Genomic DNA, 19,050 nt, shown 5'->3' with positions numbered 1-19,050 from the left:
GGGCCCACGGGGGGCCCCCCGCCATCACCGTCACCGCCGCAGGTGAAGGTGCCCGGGACTGACCTCGCAGGGACGAGGGCGCGAGGGAGGCGGATGCCCACGGTGGGGCGGGGGGGGCTTCCGGGGTGGTCGTACCTGCGGCCCCAGCCATGAGAGACGGACACCCACCCCGGGCAGCCTCCCCATGGACCCCCCTAGACCCCTGGGCAGCCCCACCAGCGAGCCCCAGACCCTCACGTTGTCCCTCTGGCGAGACCCGGACCACCATTTGCCTCCCAGGAGAGCCCCAGACTCCCACATGGTCTCCCAGGAGAGCCCCGGACCCCCATTTGCCTCCCAGGAGAGCCCCGGACCCCCATATGGTCTCCCAGGAGAGCCCTGGACCCCCATTTGCCTCCCCGCTGATGCCCAGAAATCCGCATGGCCCTGCTGTTCAGCCCCAGACCCCCGCATTGTCCCTCCAGGCAAACCCAAGACCCCCAGGCAACCTCCCTGGAAAGCCCCAGGCAAGCTCCTCAGCCAGCCCCGGACCCCCCACGGCCCCACCAGCAAGCCCCAGGCAGCCTCCCCAGAGAGCCCCAGACCCCCGAGCCACCTCCTAGGAGAACCCCGGACCCCCAGGCAGCCCCCACTGGCAACTCCAGCCCCCGGGGCTGCCCACCACCATATGGGGCCAGCAAACACCTCCAGCATGGGGGGGGGGGGTGCTGGCCTGCCAAAGGGCCAGAGCAGGGGCTAATTGGCAGTAATTACTGGCCAGGCCCTCCCTGCTTTGCTTTTCAAATCAGCCGGGGAACAACAGTAATAATAAAATTAAAAAAAAGGGGCGGCTCAGCGCCGGCAGGCCTGACGGTAAGGAACGCGGGGTGACTCAGCCAGTGCCACCACACAGGTACTAATTAGGCTTGCCCCACCCGCCGAGCCCAGCATCGCCGGGGTGGGGACGCCACGTACCCCCCCCAGCCCGGTGTGCTCAGGCACGGCTCCCAAAATCCCCACAGTGTTGTTTCACACCGCTCTCCCTCAGCCCCTGACTCACTAACTGAGCTGCTCACTCCTGAACAGAGTTGTGCCTGTCCTCAGCCACAGCCGGGTGCCAAGGCTCTGCCCCTGCTCATGAGCATAGGGTGTTTGCCCATCGGCTCTGGCACAGTGCATCGGCTGGAGAAGCCGGCACTGGCTTTGGCCGTTTGAAGGTGAACGTGGCAATGCGGCCTCAGCTCTGCAGCGAGCCACGGCTCAGCACTTGGCGTCACCGCTCCGAACCCGCCTGGCAGAAGCATTACGGGCTTTGCCAGCTGGTGCTTACGACACCCAGTGATGACAACGCCGGGACGTTGATGACAACACTGGGACGGCTTCTGTGCTTTGTTAGGAGGGTGAAAAGGGCGGCTGTCCCGGAGGAATGCGCCGCCGTCAGCAGGAGCAACGGCTGATGCCGGGGCAGGGTTGCAGGAGCTGCGGGCAAGTGTTTTGGGGTGACGGCCCCTGCTTTGATGGCCTCCCCAAGCCCCAGTGGGCTGTAAACCCCGGTGCCACGATCACATCGTGCCTGGGGACCGATGTGGGGGGGTGGACCCACCTCCCCAGCTCTGGGGGGAGGGTCCAGGGACTCTATGGGTTTACTGGGAGTCCCCCCTTTTGCCTAGGGGTCAAACCTGACCCTTTTGGGGTACAGCATCCAGGGATAAGCCCAAGGCCCCCCCGTTCTCCCACCTCAGCACCACCCACACAGGGAGCGTCGGCGGGTGCACCGAGTTTGGCAGAGCTCAGCGGGGCGCTCCCAACCCTCTGAGCCTGGATGAATCACGGGTTCCCCCCCGGGAGCAGGCGGGGAGGGTGGTTCGCTCCCCATGCAAGCTGATGCTTGCCTGCCATCCCCGTGCCAGACGCCGAGGGTCTTGAGGACATCCCCAGGAGCCCCTCTGTCCCCAGGGGATGGAGGGGCTCCCGGGGATGGCCCCGAGCCCACTGGCAGCCCCGCTCACCCAGGCTCTGCCTCCGTTCCAAGCCCCCATCCCCCTGGTGTGACACTGCCCTGCAGCTTAAAGATGGAAACTGGGGGGGTCATGGAGGGAGTTTGGGGGGGGGGGGGGTTGCGGCAGGTTTGAAGCTGAAACCAGCAGCACTCGCCTCGTAAAGTGGCTCGTTAATAGAGGAAGTGTTGGATGGGAGCAGGGATGCGCTGGGATGCTTAAAAAGCAGCAAAGCAGCAGAAAAAACCCTCAGATTTGGAGCAAAAGTGGGGGATTCCCGAGGGGATCCAGCCACATTCAGGGTGATACAGGGTTAAATAACTTGGTCTGGGAGTCCCTAAAGCAGTGAATGATTCCCCAGCCTAGAGGCACCCCTATCCCTTCCTCTGCGGGGTGACAGAGCCACGTCCCCAGGGAGACCCCAGCTCCTGGGCGCGCATTGTCCTCTCCCACCCCCTGAGCACCAAGTGCCTGTTCCCCAAAAGCGGGTCCCCAGGGAAGCCTGTGGCTGCTGGTGCCATTGGCATTTCAAGCAGGGAGTGGCCGACACAGCACCACGCAGCCTGGCCACGACGCACGTGTGCCAAGAGCCACGCTGGGGAAACCAAGGCACGAAGAGATGAGGAAAAAAGCCTCTCGGCCAAAGTTGGCCAGGAGCAGGCAGCTGCTGGATCCAGCATCTGCGCTGTCCCTTTCCACTGGGTGCATGGGGACTGGTGGCAGGGTGGGTACCACCAGTTTTCCCAGGGGACCTGCATCGGGGACAGCCACACTGATGGGTTCGGGACCGGCCGGCACGTACCTTGTTGGGTGGCCCCGGAGGGCCGTTGCCCTGCAGCATCCTCCCGGGCAGGCGGGTGCACCCCTGGGTGCCACACGGGTGCCGGGCGCCCCGGCACGGGGTGGGCGATGCCGTCTGCGGCAGGCGTGGGGCTGCGGCACGGGCCCGCCCCGGGAGCTTACCCAACCAGTCTCTTCGCCGTTGTTTTGCATGTGCGCTCGAAACCCGCTCCCCTCGCAGCCAAGTTTGCGCTTTTGGGGCTTGTGGAGGCTCCACAAAAAGCCTCGGCACAGCCAAGATGCTGGCAGGGTGGCCAGGGGTCTCGGCTGCCTCATCCCAGGCAGCAGAGCCACATCTCAGCTGCCTTCGTGGTGCTCCAAAAAATCACCGTCAGCCCCCACCACCATGGCCATGGTCCAACATGACCTTTCCACTGTACCCCCTTGAACCTCCCCAGCACAGGGCACCCATGGGTGCAGCGAGGAGGGCTTTGGGATTGCTGAAAGGAGAAGATGGAGGGGAGGCAGATCTAGGGGGGCACAGGTCTTTGGGGTGCTGGGGGCTCCCCCAGGCCCCAGGGGTTCACAGGGAGCATGTTTGTGTGCGTGGGATGGAGCAGGAGCCCTTTGAAGCCAGATAAGCCAAGAGGGAGTGCTTGAAACGGGCCAAACCAGTTCGGGGGCCATCGCTTCCACCGGCACTGCAGCCCGGGCTCCACACCACACCCGGCACTCACTGGGGGCTGCTGAGAGGTGACCCCTGGGCAAAGGCCAGCGTAGGGCAGGAGGCTGCCCAGGCCCCTGCACCTGGCCGCTGCTGCCACGTTCGGCCAGTTCTCGGTCCGAAGGCGTTGGGTGGGCTCCCGTGCTCCCCCTCGCCCTCCACCGCCGCCTCGCTCGGCCCCACGACCCAGGCAGCCCTACAGTGAGGCCGCCCCAGGCTGGGGTTCGTCTCTGCTACCCCAAACAAGCCCCAACGCCTTCGCAGCATCCCCTCGGGGGAGGGCGAGCCGCCTGGCCAACACCTCGCCCCAGCACCGGGGCTGCTCCTCTAAAAGCGGGGACCTGCCTGCACCCCACCGTCACTTGGGGCTCCAACGCCTGGCCCGGGAGAGGCTCCCCGTGGTCCCCATGACCACAGCTCAGCCGCTGCCGGAGAAGCAAAACCCCCTGGCATTTTGCTGCTGGCCCTACCCCAAGCAGTCACCATCGGCTGGCTCCAAATTGTCCTGCCCAGCAGGGCTGGACCAGTGTCCCCAGTGGGGACAGTGCTGGTGGCACCAGTCCCAGCATCAGCAGCAGCTCTGGCTTTGGCTGAGCCCAGTGCCTACTCTGATGCCAGTGGTTTTGTGAGCGCTCCCAGCTGGGAAGCTGCTGGAAAAATTGTGCCTAAGGAAAGGCAGCTTTAGGGATCCCGCTGCTGGCCCCGGGGACTGCGGGGCTGCCCACCCTGCCCGGGACTTCTCAGCCCACAAGCCAACTCCTGGTGCAGTGGGCAGAGCCCTCGCCCACAACAAAGCACTTCCAAAGTGCTGGAAAAAACAGGCAGCAGGGTGAGGAGAGGAGCCCGCGAGTGCCACATGGAGAGAAAATCCCACTGCCTGCCGAGACCATCCCCTCCCAGCAAATCCTGGGGCCAGAAGTACCAAATTAGGGATAAAAAGCCCTCAGCGCCCCAGATTGTGGCTGTTTTCTGATGGCAAGCAGGTTGCTGAGCCCACCACCTCCATCCTCACCCCAAAACTCAGCGAATGCTCAGACAGAGCCCAGGGGATGTGGATGGGGAATAAACACTTGGGGGGGGGGAACTTGGGGGCTATCTCCCCTCTCCCAGGGCTGCTCACAGTTGTTGAGAGCTCATGGTGGAAGGCAGCAAGGACGCGGTGGTGGCAGCCCAGGGGATCTGTAGGGATGGGGTGACCCGGCTGAGGAGCAGAAGGAGCTCACGGCAGCCAGGCCTGAGGCAAAGCGGGTTTGCCAGAGCCCACGAGGCGCTGCGTGCAGCTGGGCACGTCCACGTGCAAGTGGAAAAGGTGAGCAAAGAGCTCGGGCAGGGGCTGACACGGCCACTCGGCGAACAAGCGTGCAAGGGCATGCGGGAGTGAGCGGAGCAGCTCGTGGCTCTCCCCTCGGCTCACCAGCCCCGGGGGCACCGGAGCAAGCCCCCCGTGCAGCATGTGGGGTGCAGGCAGCTCCCCGGAGGAGCCCAGGTGTGGGGCGGAGGCTCAGAAACCTCCCTGCAAGCCCAGGCGTGCATCCGGGCATCAAAACACGGCTGCTGCCTCCTCCTCCTCCTCACTGCACGAAACAGCAAAGGGGCCCCTTGTGATGCCGCTGCTGCCCGCTCCCACCAAAGAGAGCGGATCCTTGCCCCGTACCCATCCTCCTCCTCGGTCCCAGCAGGAATTTCTGACCTTGCCTCCTGGCGCCAGCCAGGCTCAGCCCAATGCTTCCACCAGCGTGCTCCCTGCAAGCTCCTCTCTCCTCCAGGACACGCCAGTGGGTCGGGGCTTCCTGAGCCCCCCTGGGTGTTACAGACAGCAGGGGTGATTTCAAGTGGGCAAAAGCATCTCCCAGCCTGCGCGGTGAGGGACAGAGGCCAACCTGGCTTTTCGTGCCCTACGCCCAGCCGAGGGCCACATCCCTGCCAAGGCGTGAGGGTGACGGAGGGGAAGGAAATCCCAGCCAAGACATTGATTTTATTTTTTAAGAATAAAAAAAACCCCAAAACAGACAAAACTTCCTGAAAACAGCTTCCTACCTCATAATTTCACAGAAATTAGCTTGGAAACGTCATTTGCTCTCCCCCTGCTCCCGTACCTGCTCTGGGCTCTGCCCTTTCCCATCCCAACCCAGCCCCCCCAGGCACAGGCAATGCCGGCCCATCGTGCCAAGGGGCTCTGCCCCCCACCCCGTACGGCTGCAGTGGCATGTCCCCACGCGGCAGGGCAGAGCCGAACCCTTTTTCACCTCCACGGTGGCTCCATGGGTGCCGGGGAGGGGAGCAGGAGGGTTTGGGCAGCCCCAGCAGGCTCATACCCCCGGCTCACTCCTGTGGGTACCAGGAGCCCCCCCAAAAAGCTCAGCTCTCCAGCCTGGCACAGGGACAAGGTGTTGGGCATTTGGGGCGGGGGGGGCGACCCAGCAAAGGGGCTGTAGAGCGAGCGCCGGCTGCGAGCTTGGGTACCACTTTTCCGCCTCCGGCATCACTGGCCCAGCACAGTCCCCGGAGACCCACCGGCTCTGGGGATCAGCCAGGAGGCTTTATCCCTCCCGACAGCAGGATGCCCATTGTCCCGGCACTAATGAGTTAATAAATTCGTTTCTGACTAAGAAATTAGACCCTTAAGAAAAAAATCACCGCCCACTTTCACCCTCCCCGCTCCCCCCTTCCCAAAATAACTGCGGTTCATTTACGGGTGCCCTCCGTGCCAGCACCGAGGTGCCTCGGCAGAGGTTGGGGACAACCGGGCGCCGGTGGTGGCCTGCCTCCGGCGGGGGTGGGGGGGGCAGTGGCTTCAGGCCGGGCTCGGGGCGCTAGTCCTTGGGTGGCTTCTTGCTGCGGGCGTTCCACATGCCGCGCTTGGAGTGGTAGTAATGGTAAAAGTTCCTGAGACGCAAGCGCTCCACCTCCAGCCCGCTCTGAAGGACCCTGCAGCCAGATGGAGGGACAGCCGCTCAGGGGAGGGAGGGGACGGACGCGGCCCTCCCAAAGGGAGGTTTTGCCCCTTCTCTGCCACATCGCCCCGGCCTTTAGCCAGCCGGATGGAGAAGAGAGCGGGTTTCCCAGGCGATGTGCCCAAATCCGTGTGGCCAGCCCTGCCCCGGGGGGGGTTAGGGGGCTGCCAGGACCCCCAGCCTCACCTGTCCAGGAGCTCCCAGTCCTCCCCGCCCCAGCGGTCTCTGAACTCCTCCGTGTTCATCCCTCCCACGCGGTCGAAGTCCGACTTGTAGATGCCAAAGAGGCCAAAGCCGTTCACCTCCCAGTAGCCTGGAGGAGGGGGAGAGCAATGAGGTGAGGGGTGCGGGGGGACCCCAAATCCCCAGGCCATCACGTCTGTACTCTCCCTGCTACCTGGGAACCACAGGAACACCCTGTCCCAACCTCTCTTCCCACCACAGCTCTGTCCCCATCACTGCCACCTCCTGCGGGGGCGCACCGGGTGACAGCCTGGTTCTGGGGGGGCATCGCACCCTGCATGCCTCGAGCACCCTTGGGTTTGAATCCCATCTTGCCAGAGCAAAACCAAACCCATCCTCCCTGCGCATCCGAGCCCAGCTGTAACCCAAACCCAGCACCGCAGCTCTCCTCAGGCAGGCAGTGGACATTTTCCAGCTGGAAAGGTGTCACGGCAGAGGAGACCCCGCTTACCGTTGGGCTCCCGTGGGGAGCTGCCGCAGCTCAGCCTCATGACAATGGGCGCGTAGGCCAGCTTCCCCTCCACACAGTGCTTCCGGATGCTGTCCAGGATATTGGGGGGGAAATGGATGTGCAGGTCGCAGAGGAACACGATACTGTGCCCGTCCTATGGGAGGGGACAGACACAAGTGAGAGGATCAGGGCGAAACAGTTCTGGGAGAGAAGCCAAGGCGAGAGCTGGTTCCTCTCCCCCAGCTCACCTCGACCGTGTCCACACCAGCCTGCAGCCCAGCCGAGCGCTCAAAGTTCCCCGTGCGCCGCAGATACTGGTAGCTGAGGAGAGAGGACAGGGTAGTTAGTGCTGGTGATGGAAAGGGACACAGCCAAGAGGGGGACAGGGACCATCAGTGAGGAGAAGGGACCTTCTCAGAAGGGGGTCAGGTGCCTACAACTCATGCCGAGGGTGCCCCCACGGCGGCAGAGGAGGTTTCTGCATCCCCGACTCCTCTGTGCAGAAAACAAGTTTAAACCCCCAGAAAAGAGGAGGAGGCAAGGGGCAGTGAGGCAGAGACACATGCTGGGCTGGGGAAGGAAAGGCAGGTTGCGAGAGCACCACCAGGATGGCCTGTCCCACCATGAGGAGCCCCGCAGACCCCCCTTGGCAGCCTCAGTGGGAGCAGGGTGGGACACGGAGCTCGCACAGGGTGGGTTACCGGGGCAGTCGGGCATCCCGTAGGGCTTTCTCGACATCCATGTCGTCGCTGTCAAAGTCCACCAGGATGACGTTGAAGTTGGCGTCCTTCGTAGCCCCGTACAGGCGGGCCATGTCCGAGATGAACTGCTGGACCCAGCGGGCTTGGTTCTTCACTGCCAGACACAGCCACAAATGTCCCTCAGGCTCACCATAAGGGTCCTAAGAGCACCACCTTCCCCAACCAAACCAACAACCTTTCTGATTAGAAGCAATAACCTCAGCATCTCATGAGAAGAGAGAACCTCATCCCCCTTGGGCCAGCCTGAAGGATACAACCAGGGAGCAAAGGGGTTGCCTTCCCCACAGCAGAGGATGCCAAGGGCAGAGGGAACAGCAGAGACCCTGGAAAGACACGTCCTGCTCTCACCTACCAGGTACCACGAAGTGCACCATGACGTCCTGCTTCCAGCTGAGCCGCAGGGGCCGGCACAGGACGGGCTTTCCGTAGAGGATGCTCCAGGTGCTCGGCTGGGGCTCAGTGGCCCCCAAGGCCAGCCCTTCGGGGTTGGCCTCGGCGCTGTCGTCCTGCTTGCCCTGGTGCAAAAGGACGTAGACGTACTCGGAGAGCCGCACCGTCCGCTGGCCCCGCTCCGCCAGCTCCAGCTCCAGCAGGTAGCGGTTCCCCCGAGCCGTGTCCCGACGCTTCTCCACGTTGACGATCCTGAGGAGGGTGTAGATGCTACAGGGAAAGGAGAAGCACTTGAAAGCACCATCACCATGAGCTTTGCTCCCCGCAGCTGCCTTGCTCAAGGGGTTGGCCTGAACCCACCATCCAGCTCACCTGGCCCCAAGGAGCCAAGCGGGATGAAGGCACATCCCCCCGACCTCCTGCCTGCACCCAGCTCCCTCCCTACCCTCCATTCTTCTCGTTGAGCTTCTCCATGTACTGTGCCACCACATCGATGACCTCGCTCTCGCTCAGCTGCAGGTTGCCTGACACGTTGCAGCGCAGGTCGTTCCAGTCGGAGCGCAGGAGCTCAAAGTCCACCGAGCTGACGCTGAACGTCCTCTGCCAGTTGATGGAGTCTTCCAGCCAGCTGTGCTGCAGCTCCCCAGTCTCATAGCTGTAGTCCGACACCTCCTCTTCCTCCTCCTCCTCCTCCTCTTCCTCCTGGCCCTTTCCCTCCTCCTGCTGGGATGCTGTCGTTTCTGACATCTTCAGAAAGGATGTCACCCGTGTCCCCTCTGAGTGGGTTGCCTCGGAGGAGTTGTAATCAGTGGTGGCCGCTGTCCTGCCCGGGGCAGGGGTCGTGTCCTCGTGCATCTCCCTACTGAAGAGCCCTTCGGTCCCCAGGGCAAGGAGACTGGGCAGCGCCCGCCGCTCAGTCCCTGGCTTGGACGGCTGTTCCCACCTCCTGCCACCCATACGGGCACTCTTCTGCCTGGCAGCGTCCCTCTCCTTGGAGAAGTTGCTCAGGAGCCAGGGGGTCCGGCGGCCAGGGACAGCATGGAGCTTGCTGGAGGTGATGGGATGCTTCTGAGGGGTCCTGGAGCGAAGATGGACTTTCTTGAGAGGTTTTGGGTAAAGGAAGATGCCAGGGAAGGCTGGGTCCTGGGCTGGGGCTTTGCGCTTCCCCGGCTGCAGCCTGGTCACGTAGACCTTCTCCTGGTCTTTCCGGGGTTTTTTGTCCTCCCTGGTTGCTGCAGCCTTGCTGGGACCCGGCATTTTGGCTTTGCCACCAAAGATGGGAACAGAGAGGTGGGGTTGGAGGCTCAGGGCCCCAGCATGCTTCGAAGGCGCCAGCAGCCCCAGTTCATCCTCCTCGCCCTCGCCAGGATCCTGGGGTAACCAACTGAGCATCCGCCCATGGACCGGCTCCAGCGCGGGGCCCACATCCTCCTCGCCGTGGAGGTCCTCGAGGACAGCCGCCGGACTGGCGCTGGCCTGGCGGGACATGCTCCATCTTCCCGGCTGCCCAGGCGTGCTTGCATCGTCCCGGGCCTGACCCTGCTTGTGGCGAAAGCTGTAATAGTCCAGGTCGTCTCCATAATCCCCAGTGACTGGCGGGGCCTCTTTCCCTTTGGCTCCGGGTACCGGCCCAAAGCTCTTCTCCTTGGCTGCGGGAGGTGGGTCTGTGGGCTCAGGGCTGTCCACTCCTTCCTCCTCCTCCTCCTCCTCCTCCTCCTCGAGGAAATCTAGGGAGTAAAGGCATAGATAAATACCCCGAGGGTCTGAGCCACTGGGCACACCCCACTGCAGCATGCTGGTCCAAGACAAGGAGGCAAAGCTTGTCTCCAGCAAGAGATTAACCTGCGAGCGGCCGCTGGGTGAGAGAGACTGAGAGCTGGCAGGCACTGACTGATGCTCACCAGGGCTGGTAGCTCCAGGCTCTGCCTGTTAACCCCTCCAAACCTTAGCCACATCTTGGCACCACTCTTGTTTCATCTGGGAGCAAACCTAGCCTGCCAGGGCTTTGCCAGGCTGCAAACCGACAGCAAAGCAGGCTCTGAACAAACCAGCTCCTGCAGGTCCCCATGAGCATCCCCAGACTCCACACCAGGTCTGGTCCCATCCTGCTGCCCACTGACCAGGCCAACCCAGGAGATGTGGGTACACAGCTTCAAGAATTAGGGAGGGCGAATCCCAACCCTAGCATCCCACTCCCATATCCCACAGCACTTTGTGGCTGAGCTGAGCAGGATGCGTGACCACGGAGCGCGCAGGACCACTCAGAGGCAAGCTGCTCTGCGCAGCCCAGCCCTCGTCGAGGCCCCCCAGCATCACTGGAGGCATCCCTATGAGCCGCATCTCTGAGTGGATGGGCTGGTGGGCAAGGATGCCAGTGCTCAGCCCCATGCCAAGCTGATGAGAGATGCCCAAAAAGCTGCCAGCGGGGAGTGGTGACTCACTGTCTGGGTTGAGGAAGAGAAACGCTCGCTGGCGTGGATCCTCCTCCTCTTCATCCATCTTCATGTACTTATAAAAACCAAACCTGGGAGACAGAAGAAAGATGAGGTCCCGGGGGTAAGGGAGGGGTGTACGCGCAAAGGGACGGGCTCGCACACACACAAGCCCACGCAGGGAGGCGCGTCCCTGGCTGCGGCACAGGTGCCTGGGCACAGCCTGACTCCGAAGGGAGGTGGGATTCCCAAAATCCAGGAGCACTGCCAGGTCCCAAGCTGCTACATGCCCAAGAGATGGGAAGAGAGCCAGCCTGGAGGTGGCCCTTCCATGGAGGATGGAGCTTGGGGACACGCGGCTGAGGATGCATCATCTCAGCGCTGTTTCTCCAGCTCTTTGAGCACCCTGTTGACATCAGCCCCTTCCTCTCCTTCCATGTACCACCCCCAAATACCAGCCCACCAACACTTACTTCTCCAGGTAGAGGGGGGACTCCCTGTAGAAGCACTTGTTCTCCGTCTCCATGTGAGTGAGGCGCGTGAAGTCGTTGGGGTACACGAACGAGAGGTAGACCTAGGGAGACGACCATGCCACCATCACCCCGGTGCAGAGTGGGCTCACTCCGAGGAAGTTGGGGCCGGCAGGACTAGGAGCCAGAGACCCAAGGCCAGTAGTGCAGCCCCTCAACACCAAGGTGACCTCCAGCATCTCAAACACACCATGGGGCTTTTAACACAAACCCTCTCGGGTCAAGATGGGGAAGCTCAGCCTGATCCTCCAGCAAGACACATTTTCTCCTGGATTGTAACCAGGTGGAAAAATCCCTGCCCTGGGGTGAGGGCAAAGCACCCTTCTTTGCCATGTCTCCCATGGGAGCGTGACCCCATCCCTGTCACAGGGAGGCACTTACAAATTGCAGGCCCTGATAGCGGGCGATGGGGAAGTCCTTCACCACGTAGGTGGGGCTGTAGGCACAGGGCACCAGCACGTTCTCCACTCGGGAGGCCTCGATCGCAGGGGCTGAGGAGAAGCAGCCACAGCTCAGCCTCAAGCCGTGCTCTGCCACCCTCGTAGCCCAACCCACCTTATAGTCAGTAGCCCAAACCATCCCAGCTTGCCCCCCCTACAGACCCCAGCAGAGATGCCCTCCACCCAGGAGACAGGCAAGAAGGTAGGAGGGATGCTCTGGGTGTCCCTGGCAGCCAGGTCCTGCCTTTTTCCTCCCACAAAACCCCATGGAGATTTGCAAGGGTCTGCTCCCAGCTGCTTACTGAGGAAGAAGGTGTCCCTGGGGTCAGACTTCAGCATGTCAGCCCCGTGCTCATCTTGCTGTGCCTCCCAGAGGTAGCTCCCGCTGTGGCTGGCCAAGGTCTGCGGGATGTGCTCCACGTGGTTCATCTTCAGGGACGATTCATCTGAAGAGGGCGAGGACAGGAGCTGAACACCAAGGGCATACCCATACGGAGCACTGTCCCAGGAGCATCCTCCGAGGTGGCATTTCCCAACCTCTCCATCCCTCCCACCAAGAGAGCTCAGAGAATTGTGGATTCCTCCTGCTGCCAGGGGCACGAGGGGAGCTGATGTGTTTGCACGAGGGCAAACCCAGCTCCTCCAGCCCTCTCACGTGCTCACAGACCCCGTGACTAATCAGCCTAATGATTATTGCCATCAACTAATGAGCACCGAGAGGACAAGGGTACAGCTGATCTCAGCCAGGCAGCCCAGCTCCCATTACGGCATCGCTCACCACGCTCAAAGACAAGGGGTGGGAATGCTCTGGGCTTTTAATTCCCAAGGACACAGGAATTAAACCGTGAATGTTCTTCCCCGTAGAGGTGCAGGTAAATGTAACATGAGCTGGTTTTGCCTCCTTGAATAGGGATGAGGGTGGCATGTTGTCCTTGGCTATCAACCAGCCCCCAGACCTCCCCAAGGGAGGTCACCTTGCTCCGGTCACCTTGGCCATGCTCAGAGCTGCCTGCCCCGAGCACCCGAGGGTGCTCCCTTTCCAGGCAGCTCTCCCTGCTGCAGAGCTGCAGGGAAACAGATGGGTCCTGAAGCAAGCAGGAACCCCCTTCCTGAGCCCCAAATTCTTCTGCTTGCAGCAGGGAAAGGCTCCCCAAACACCTCTGTGCAGCTGGCTGAGGTTGGGCTGCAACCCCTGGAAAAGCCTGGAGAAAGGGAAGGAAGGAGGACGCTCTCCACGCTGCTGGTGTCCCCCACGCCATGGGGACAGGCTCCCCACGAGTGATGTGGCTTCGCCCTGGGATGCTGCTGGGGGCTGAGGGAGCACTGAAGGACAGCGGTTGGGGAGGGAGAATTTATCTGCACGCCATCCGTCTCATGGGCACCTGCATCAATACCAGCAATACCCCTCCATCCCTCCTCTCCCCACTAATCCCTGCCTGTTGCCTGTCCCCTCCTGCCTTATCGACACCTTCCAGGGCATGTTTGATGACCGGTCCTCCAGCGTATTGAGCACTGGGGCAGGACCCATCTATCAAGTCCTTTCTTGCTGCCAGGGAAGGGGCAGGAAGCAGAAGATCTATAGATTTAATTAAACCTTGCGCCATCCATCCCTGGTTACACGACAGCTCCTCATAACTCAGGGCCAGGCCAAGGAGCCAGCCCTCCATGGTCTCATTAGCAGGGATGAGGCTGGAGCACCAGGAGAGCTGTGTTTCTGTGGCGTGTCACCTCTCCAACCTGTTTTTAGGAGGGTCACAGCACACTCCCAGCATCAGCACTACCTGCCGCAGCCCCTTGCCCCCTTCCTTACACCCAGCAGAAGCTCTGGGGGGGCTGAGAGGCTGAAGTCTTCCCCCAGGATCTGGTTTCCTTCCCAGGCTCTGGTGCCATCTCTCCCCGGCTGCACCAACACATACAGCCCCCTCAAGAGCTTGCTTGCCATGGCTGCAGGCGGACACATGTGGGCCTTACCTGTGTACAGGGAGATGTAGGAGGAGTCAATCACTTCAAACTTCAAGCTGGGCAGGAAAACTCGCCACTAGGAAAAAATGAAAGGAGATGGAGAATGAGCGAGAGGGTGGCAGGGGTTCAGGATGCAGCTGCCCAACCCCAGGCACCCTAGGATGGGTTCTCCCCTGTCCTCAGCTCCCACAAACTTGCCTGCACTGGTCCCAGCCCCAACCCTGCAGGAGGGAAACAAGGGAGAGGACTGATCCTGCCCCAGCACAGACCCAGACCCATCTCCTGCCTTTATCCTGGGTGATTTGCGATTAGTAGGCTTCCCTTGTGTGGTCAGAGAAGGGAAGGCTCCTGGAGGTGGGACACGGGCTCATGCTGCTTTCCGCTCAGGACTGCCACACGACCACCCATTGTCCTTTTGGGACAGGCAGGCCAGATCCAGCCCTGCATCAGCAGCAGCATCAATAACATCATGGGAGGCAGCACAGTCACACGTCCTGCCTCGCAGGGGAGGGATGATGCTGGGGCACAGGGCAGCTTCTCCGCACACCCCCCTTCAACCTCAGGGAACAGAGCAGGGAGGCCACGGCACCCATCAAGGACCTGAGCCAAAGCCAACACGCACCGAGCCCTACACCACCTCCCCTCCTTCCTGTGCCTCACTCGGGTGCTGCGCGAATGCACATTAACAGCAGACAAGTTTGCATTGACTTAAGAGGGTCTTCATAGCTGCCTGCGCTTATCTAACTACATGCATTTTAAAAGCATGTCTTGAGCCTTTGTCAGGACAAGCCCTCAAATGCCCGCAGGGAGAGACGCATTAGGGTCCTGCTTTTTTGTTGTCGTTGTTCCTTTCTGAACATCTGAAAGGCTTCCCTCCCTCCAGCAAAAAAATGTCTCCCCCATCTATTTGTTTTTCACAGCAGAAATGCAGATCTTATCAGGATGGAGGGAGATGGAGCCCTGGGAGGGTGAGGTTGAGCGATGGGGAGGAGAGCACCAGCGAGGAAGGGGTGTTGTCAGCCTCCCTGATGCTTTGCTGGCACAAGTTTGACTCCAGTGATTAATGACTGCTTGGGAGAAAGGAAACCTTTGCTAACGAGCCAACATCTTCCCCTCCCAAAGACAGCCCCAGCTCCTGACACACACGCTCCAGGCTTTGCCAGGGTTGTGCAGCCAAGGCAGACAAGTTCAGATTTGAAACTCACGGTATCTCTAAGGGTGAAAAGAAACAAGGGACCCACTCCATCACCCCGGCCATTTCTCCCACCACTGACGCTGGGATGCAAGCCAGCAAGGTGGTCTGCCACTTGCAGATGGTGTCCTGGGACCTGCCTGCTCTGATCTTACATGGTCTGGGCTCTCCTTGCCTGTGGCAACGGGGTCCTCAGAGAAGAAGCCCGCAGGGGACCTTTCCCCCTCTGCCAGCCCTTCTGCAGAAGACCAAGGAGAAAGAAGAAGGGATGGGACTGGCCACGTGGAGCTGGATGTCCCACCACCACTGGAGCCTGGAGCGGAGGAAGGGCTGCTCTGTTAGCATCCATTGTGGGAGCACATTGGCAAGGCAGGAGCACAATGGAGGGACAGCAGTGTCTTCAGGTCCCAAAAGGCCATGGCACGAAAGGATTGGATGAGCACAGAGAAAAGCAGCCTGTGCCAGGTGCCCTGCACAGCAATAGCCCAGGGGCACAGGGACATGAGCCCCAGCTCCATCGGAGCAACGCTGACTTGTCCCCTCTGTGGGCTGAGCCACTGGCAGCCCTGGGAGAGGGGAAATCGTGGCTTTGCTCCAGGAGAAAGAGTTTTAACACACATCAGGAAAAGTCCTGGTGCCAGCTCTTGACAGGACAAGCCTTGAAAGGAGCACCGGGTGGGGGCATTTACTCACGCCAACTTCCACGTGGTCTGAACCTCGGTCGTCTTGTTTGTGGAGCAGCTCGAAGTAGTAGCGTCTGGAGGACATGAGGCTGCGCAAGAGAGGAAGAAGCCAGTTAGAAATCATTGCTGAGCCAACTGCTACCGCTGCCAGGGCAATGGGAGCTCCCCTGCTAGAGCAGCCATCTCGGGAAACCCTCTCTGTCTTGCTCACGTGTGGCTAAACCTTCCTGGGGCAAGGAGACTGGCAGCATGATGTGGGTATCTGCTCCCCCATCCCACTGCTGAGAAGCTTCATGAGATCGGGGGGATCCCCTGTGCCCACTTCATCATCTGCAGAGGTGGCTGCGGCCCCCAACACCTTCAAGCTGTGGACCTGGAGGCATGGTTGGTTGAAGTCCTGCCCAGCCCAGACCCCACGTGCCTTTTGGGAAGAGACCATGGCTGGGGTCTCCTCCCAGGGAGGAGGAACTGAGTCAGCATGGAGCCAGCAGCTCCGTCTCCCCGACTCCATCCACCTGGGATGGGCAGCGGGAGCAAGCACACACTTACCGCAGAGGCTTGGAGACTTGTGAGCTGAATTTGGTGAACTCTCCCGGTGCTGTCCACTCGGTGCCCAGCTGGGGGAAGGAAGAAGAAGCATGTGAGAGTACCGGGGACACTATGGGCCAAGCAGGCAAAAGGCCCAAACCCCACCAGGCTGCGAGAATCTCTCCTCCACCTCCATCAGGCACTATGCCATGCTGCAGAAAGGCTCTTCAGGCAGGAGGATATCCCAGAGGCTCTATCCCAGGGGCCATTTGTCCCCAGCTGCTGGCACTCCTGCCACAAGAACTTGTCACCAGCTAACACCACCAAGATCCCAAACAGGCATGGGTGCAATGACGGACCATGGGGTTTCCGGTTATAGGAGTTAATGCCAAGAAAATCCAGGAGCAAATATTAAATCTCCTACTCTGGAACATAAGCTGGTCTTTGGTAGCTACAACTAGGATGGGACCCAGGGGCAGAGATGGGGACCAGGCTGAAATAGCCTGGCATTTCCCAAGGGGGCAAAGAAGCAGGAGAGCTGCTTCTGGCAAAGTCACACATGGACCCTGCACCCTCCCTTTTTAAGAGGTGCTGCAGCAGAGGGACCTGTAGAAGGGAGAATATGCGGTGGCTAAAGAGCGCCCATGGATTTGAAACATCGTTAATTGAACACTACAGATCCCCAGAAGGCACTCGGAATGGTTATCAGCATGCTGGGAGCAAGGAGCCAGGCACCCCAAGGGAGGAGACGCTCTCAGTGGGAGCTCCAGCATCCCTGGTGCAGGGAAAGGCAGAGGGTCAAGGACGATGGCGCATACCTTGCCCACAAATGCAGCCAGCCGGGAGTTGGACGGACTCTCGTCGGAGCTGAGCCAGAACTCCGAATTGTCATCTGAAGCCACAGAAAACTGGAAATCCCCTGCAGAGAGCAAAGGAGAAGGTCACCACAGAGGGATACAGCAGCTCTGGTGGCATGGGCTTAGTCCCAGTGCCTCATTGTGAGATGGGGAAACAGGGATGGATGGACAGAGGTGATGGGGCCACCCCAGACCCCACGTCATGGCTCTGTCCTGGATGGGTCGTGGGCCTTGTCTCCAATTGAAGCAACCAGGGAATAGAGTCTTTGCTCCAGAAAGACCCTCCTGCCTGGGAGCCAGTGATTCAGAGACTGTCTTTAAGAGCTTTTCTGTCCTCGTGTGGCCCAAGAAGGGGGAAGGTGGCAGCTTCTCCACATTGCTGCAGGGGGAGAAGTGGCCAAGCTCCATCACTCACCATCCTTGAAGGGGTGGATGTAGCCAAAAATCCTCAGCCCGTAGTTCTTCCACTTGGGCGACACAGCCAGCTTCTTCACTGTGGTGCGGGTCTGTGGAGGAGAGACAGAGATGTGAAAGCATGAACAGTTCATGCCCAGGCTCACGCCTTGCACCAACATCACCCAGCCCACCTCCTCCTTGTTATCCCAGGGTCCTGTGCCCCTGGCACCAGAGGCAATGTGGATGTCCCATCACCACCCACCTCTTCTTCCATCCCTGCTCTGTTGAGAATTACCTGCCCCAAACCAAACCAAAAAGCCTGCAAGCAAAGGTCTTGAGGACCAAGCCCACACCCAGTGGAGATCCAGCAGCACGAGGAGAAGGACAAGCGGACCCTCCCTCCAACCCACCACCATCAGCCCTGGGACTCACGTGGGGAAAGAGCGGAAAATGGAGGTTCTTCCTCAGGTGCCTCACAGCCCCTCCGCACCAGTCTTCAAAGACATGCAAGTTTGCCTTCCCTTTGTACTGCAGGACAAGAGAGGGAGATGAGCGGGGTGTCCTTCTCAAATCCCCCCTCTCCGAGGACAGCGTTAGGGCAGGCTGAAATGTGGATGTCAAGCCCTAGGGATGTCACCTGCCCAGCCTCAGCTCTTCTGCAGTGACACTGAGGAACGGCTGAGTTCCCATCCCTGTGCCAGCCCCTGGGTCACAACACCAACTCCCAGGAGATAACCCTCCTGCTGCTACTCCTTTGGGTCCCAAGCGCACTTGGACCCTTCGCCCACCCCCAGCATCCATCCCACCGGCACACAGCCAGCACCAGGAGATGGACACAGCGTGGACCCATCCAGAGAAGACATGCGGCAAGATGTCCCCTTGCACACCCGCACAGACCGATGAGGGGGCTGACGCACACCCACAGCACACACCCGGGGAGCTCATCCTCACGGGCACCACGTTAACCCCAGGACCAGGCAGAGCCCCTGGGATGGGTGATGGAGAGCAGGGAGGAGGATGGCTGGAGATGGCTTTGGAGCCTGGCATGCTGGGGGAACATGGGCTGCGGTGTCCCCAACAAGGGTCAGTGTGGACCTCCTTCTCCACCATCACCCCTTTCGCTGCTCCCTGCCCACCTACCTGCTCATTCCAGGGCAAAGCCTGCTTGGTCAGGTTGAGTTTGGGGTGCGTTGTGGCTCGGTCGGACCGTTGGCCTCTGGAAAACCAGCCGTCCAAGTCCTGCCCATCGTTCTGCCAAGGAAGAAGGAGGGAGATATGAGAGATGGGGGAGGATCAGGGCCAGCCTGGCTGCATTTGCATGAGGTCTCCCTAGATCTAAACATTTCATTTTGGATGTCAAGCATTGCCAAACCAAGGCGAAAGCTTTCAAGGCTAACAGCAAAGGAAAGCAGGGGCAGGAGGAGGCAGAAAAATATTGGCAAGGTGTCCTGGGGAGCAGAGTTTCAAAATGTTTCAACTAAACTCATTTCCCTTCCTCTGCTGAGAGAAACTTCTCCAAAACAGTGAGTTTTCTGTTCATCCAAAATGTCTGGCCAGTCTGATGGGCTACTGGAAATGGAGTATTTTGGGCTCCATCTCCAAAAGAGCAGAAGCAAACTCTATGTCTGCTCATGGGCAGAGGAAGCAGGATGCTTCTCTGCTCCCCCTCTTCCTTTAAAGGGGATTAAGTTAATCCGATCACTTGTGTCTCGTAATTTAGAGGGATTAGGTGAGCATTCACCTGCCCCCGG

General features: G+C 60.5%; 1 protein-coding gene across 1 annotated transcript in view; it reads right to left on the bottom strand.

The window, feature by feature from the left end:
* Positions 1–6,293: 6,293 nt before the first annotated feature.
* B4GALNT4 (beta-1,4-N-acetyl-galactosaminyl transferase 4) overlaps positions 6,294–19,050 on the bottom strand; it is a 31,427-nt gene continuing 18,670 nt past the window's right edge. Inside the window, exons 3-20 of the mRNA XM_010568069.1 lie at positions 18,440–18,550; positions 17,732–17,827; positions 17,319–17,409; positions 16,865–16,965; positions 16,068–16,135; positions 15,529–15,607; positions 13,653–13,719; positions 11,984–12,127; positions 11,623–11,732; positions 11,185–11,285; positions 10,721–10,803; positions 8,725–10,006; positions 8,242–8,549; positions 7,830–7,983; positions 7,377–7,449; positions 7,129–7,282; positions 6,621–6,747; positions 6,294–6,408 (exon numbers count right to left, since the gene is read on the bottom strand). Of these exons, the coding sequence (XP_010566371.1) occupies positions 6,294–6,408; positions 6,621–6,747; positions 7,129–7,282; positions 7,377–7,449; positions 7,830–7,983; positions 8,242–8,549; positions 8,725–10,006; positions 10,721–10,803; positions 11,185–11,285; positions 11,623–11,732; positions 11,984–12,127; positions 13,653–13,719; positions 15,529–15,607; positions 16,068–16,135; positions 16,865–16,965; positions 17,319–17,409; positions 17,732–17,827; positions 18,440–18,550 (3,264 nt within the window). The remainder of the gene's footprint in view (positions 6,409–6,620; positions 6,748–7,128; positions 7,283–7,376; positions 7,450–7,829; positions 7,984–8,241; positions 8,550–8,724; positions 10,007–10,720; positions 10,804–11,184; positions 11,286–11,622; positions 11,733–11,983; positions 12,128–13,652; positions 13,720–15,528; positions 15,608–16,067; positions 16,136–16,864; positions 16,966–17,318; positions 17,410–17,731; positions 17,828–18,439; positions 18,551–19,050) is intronic.

This window comes from Haliaeetus leucocephalus, unplaced genomic scaffold (assembly GCF_000737465.1).
Source record: "Haliaeetus leucocephalus isolate CR32 unplaced genomic scaffold, Haliaeetus_leucocephalus-4.0 Scaffold236, whole genome shotgun sequence".
NCBI classification, from domain to species: Eukaryota; Metazoa; Chordata; class Aves; order Accipitriformes; family Accipitridae; genus Haliaeetus; species Haliaeetus leucocephalus.
Note: the sequence above shows the minus strand (reverse complement) of the source record. Positions and strands in the feature narration are given on the sequence as shown.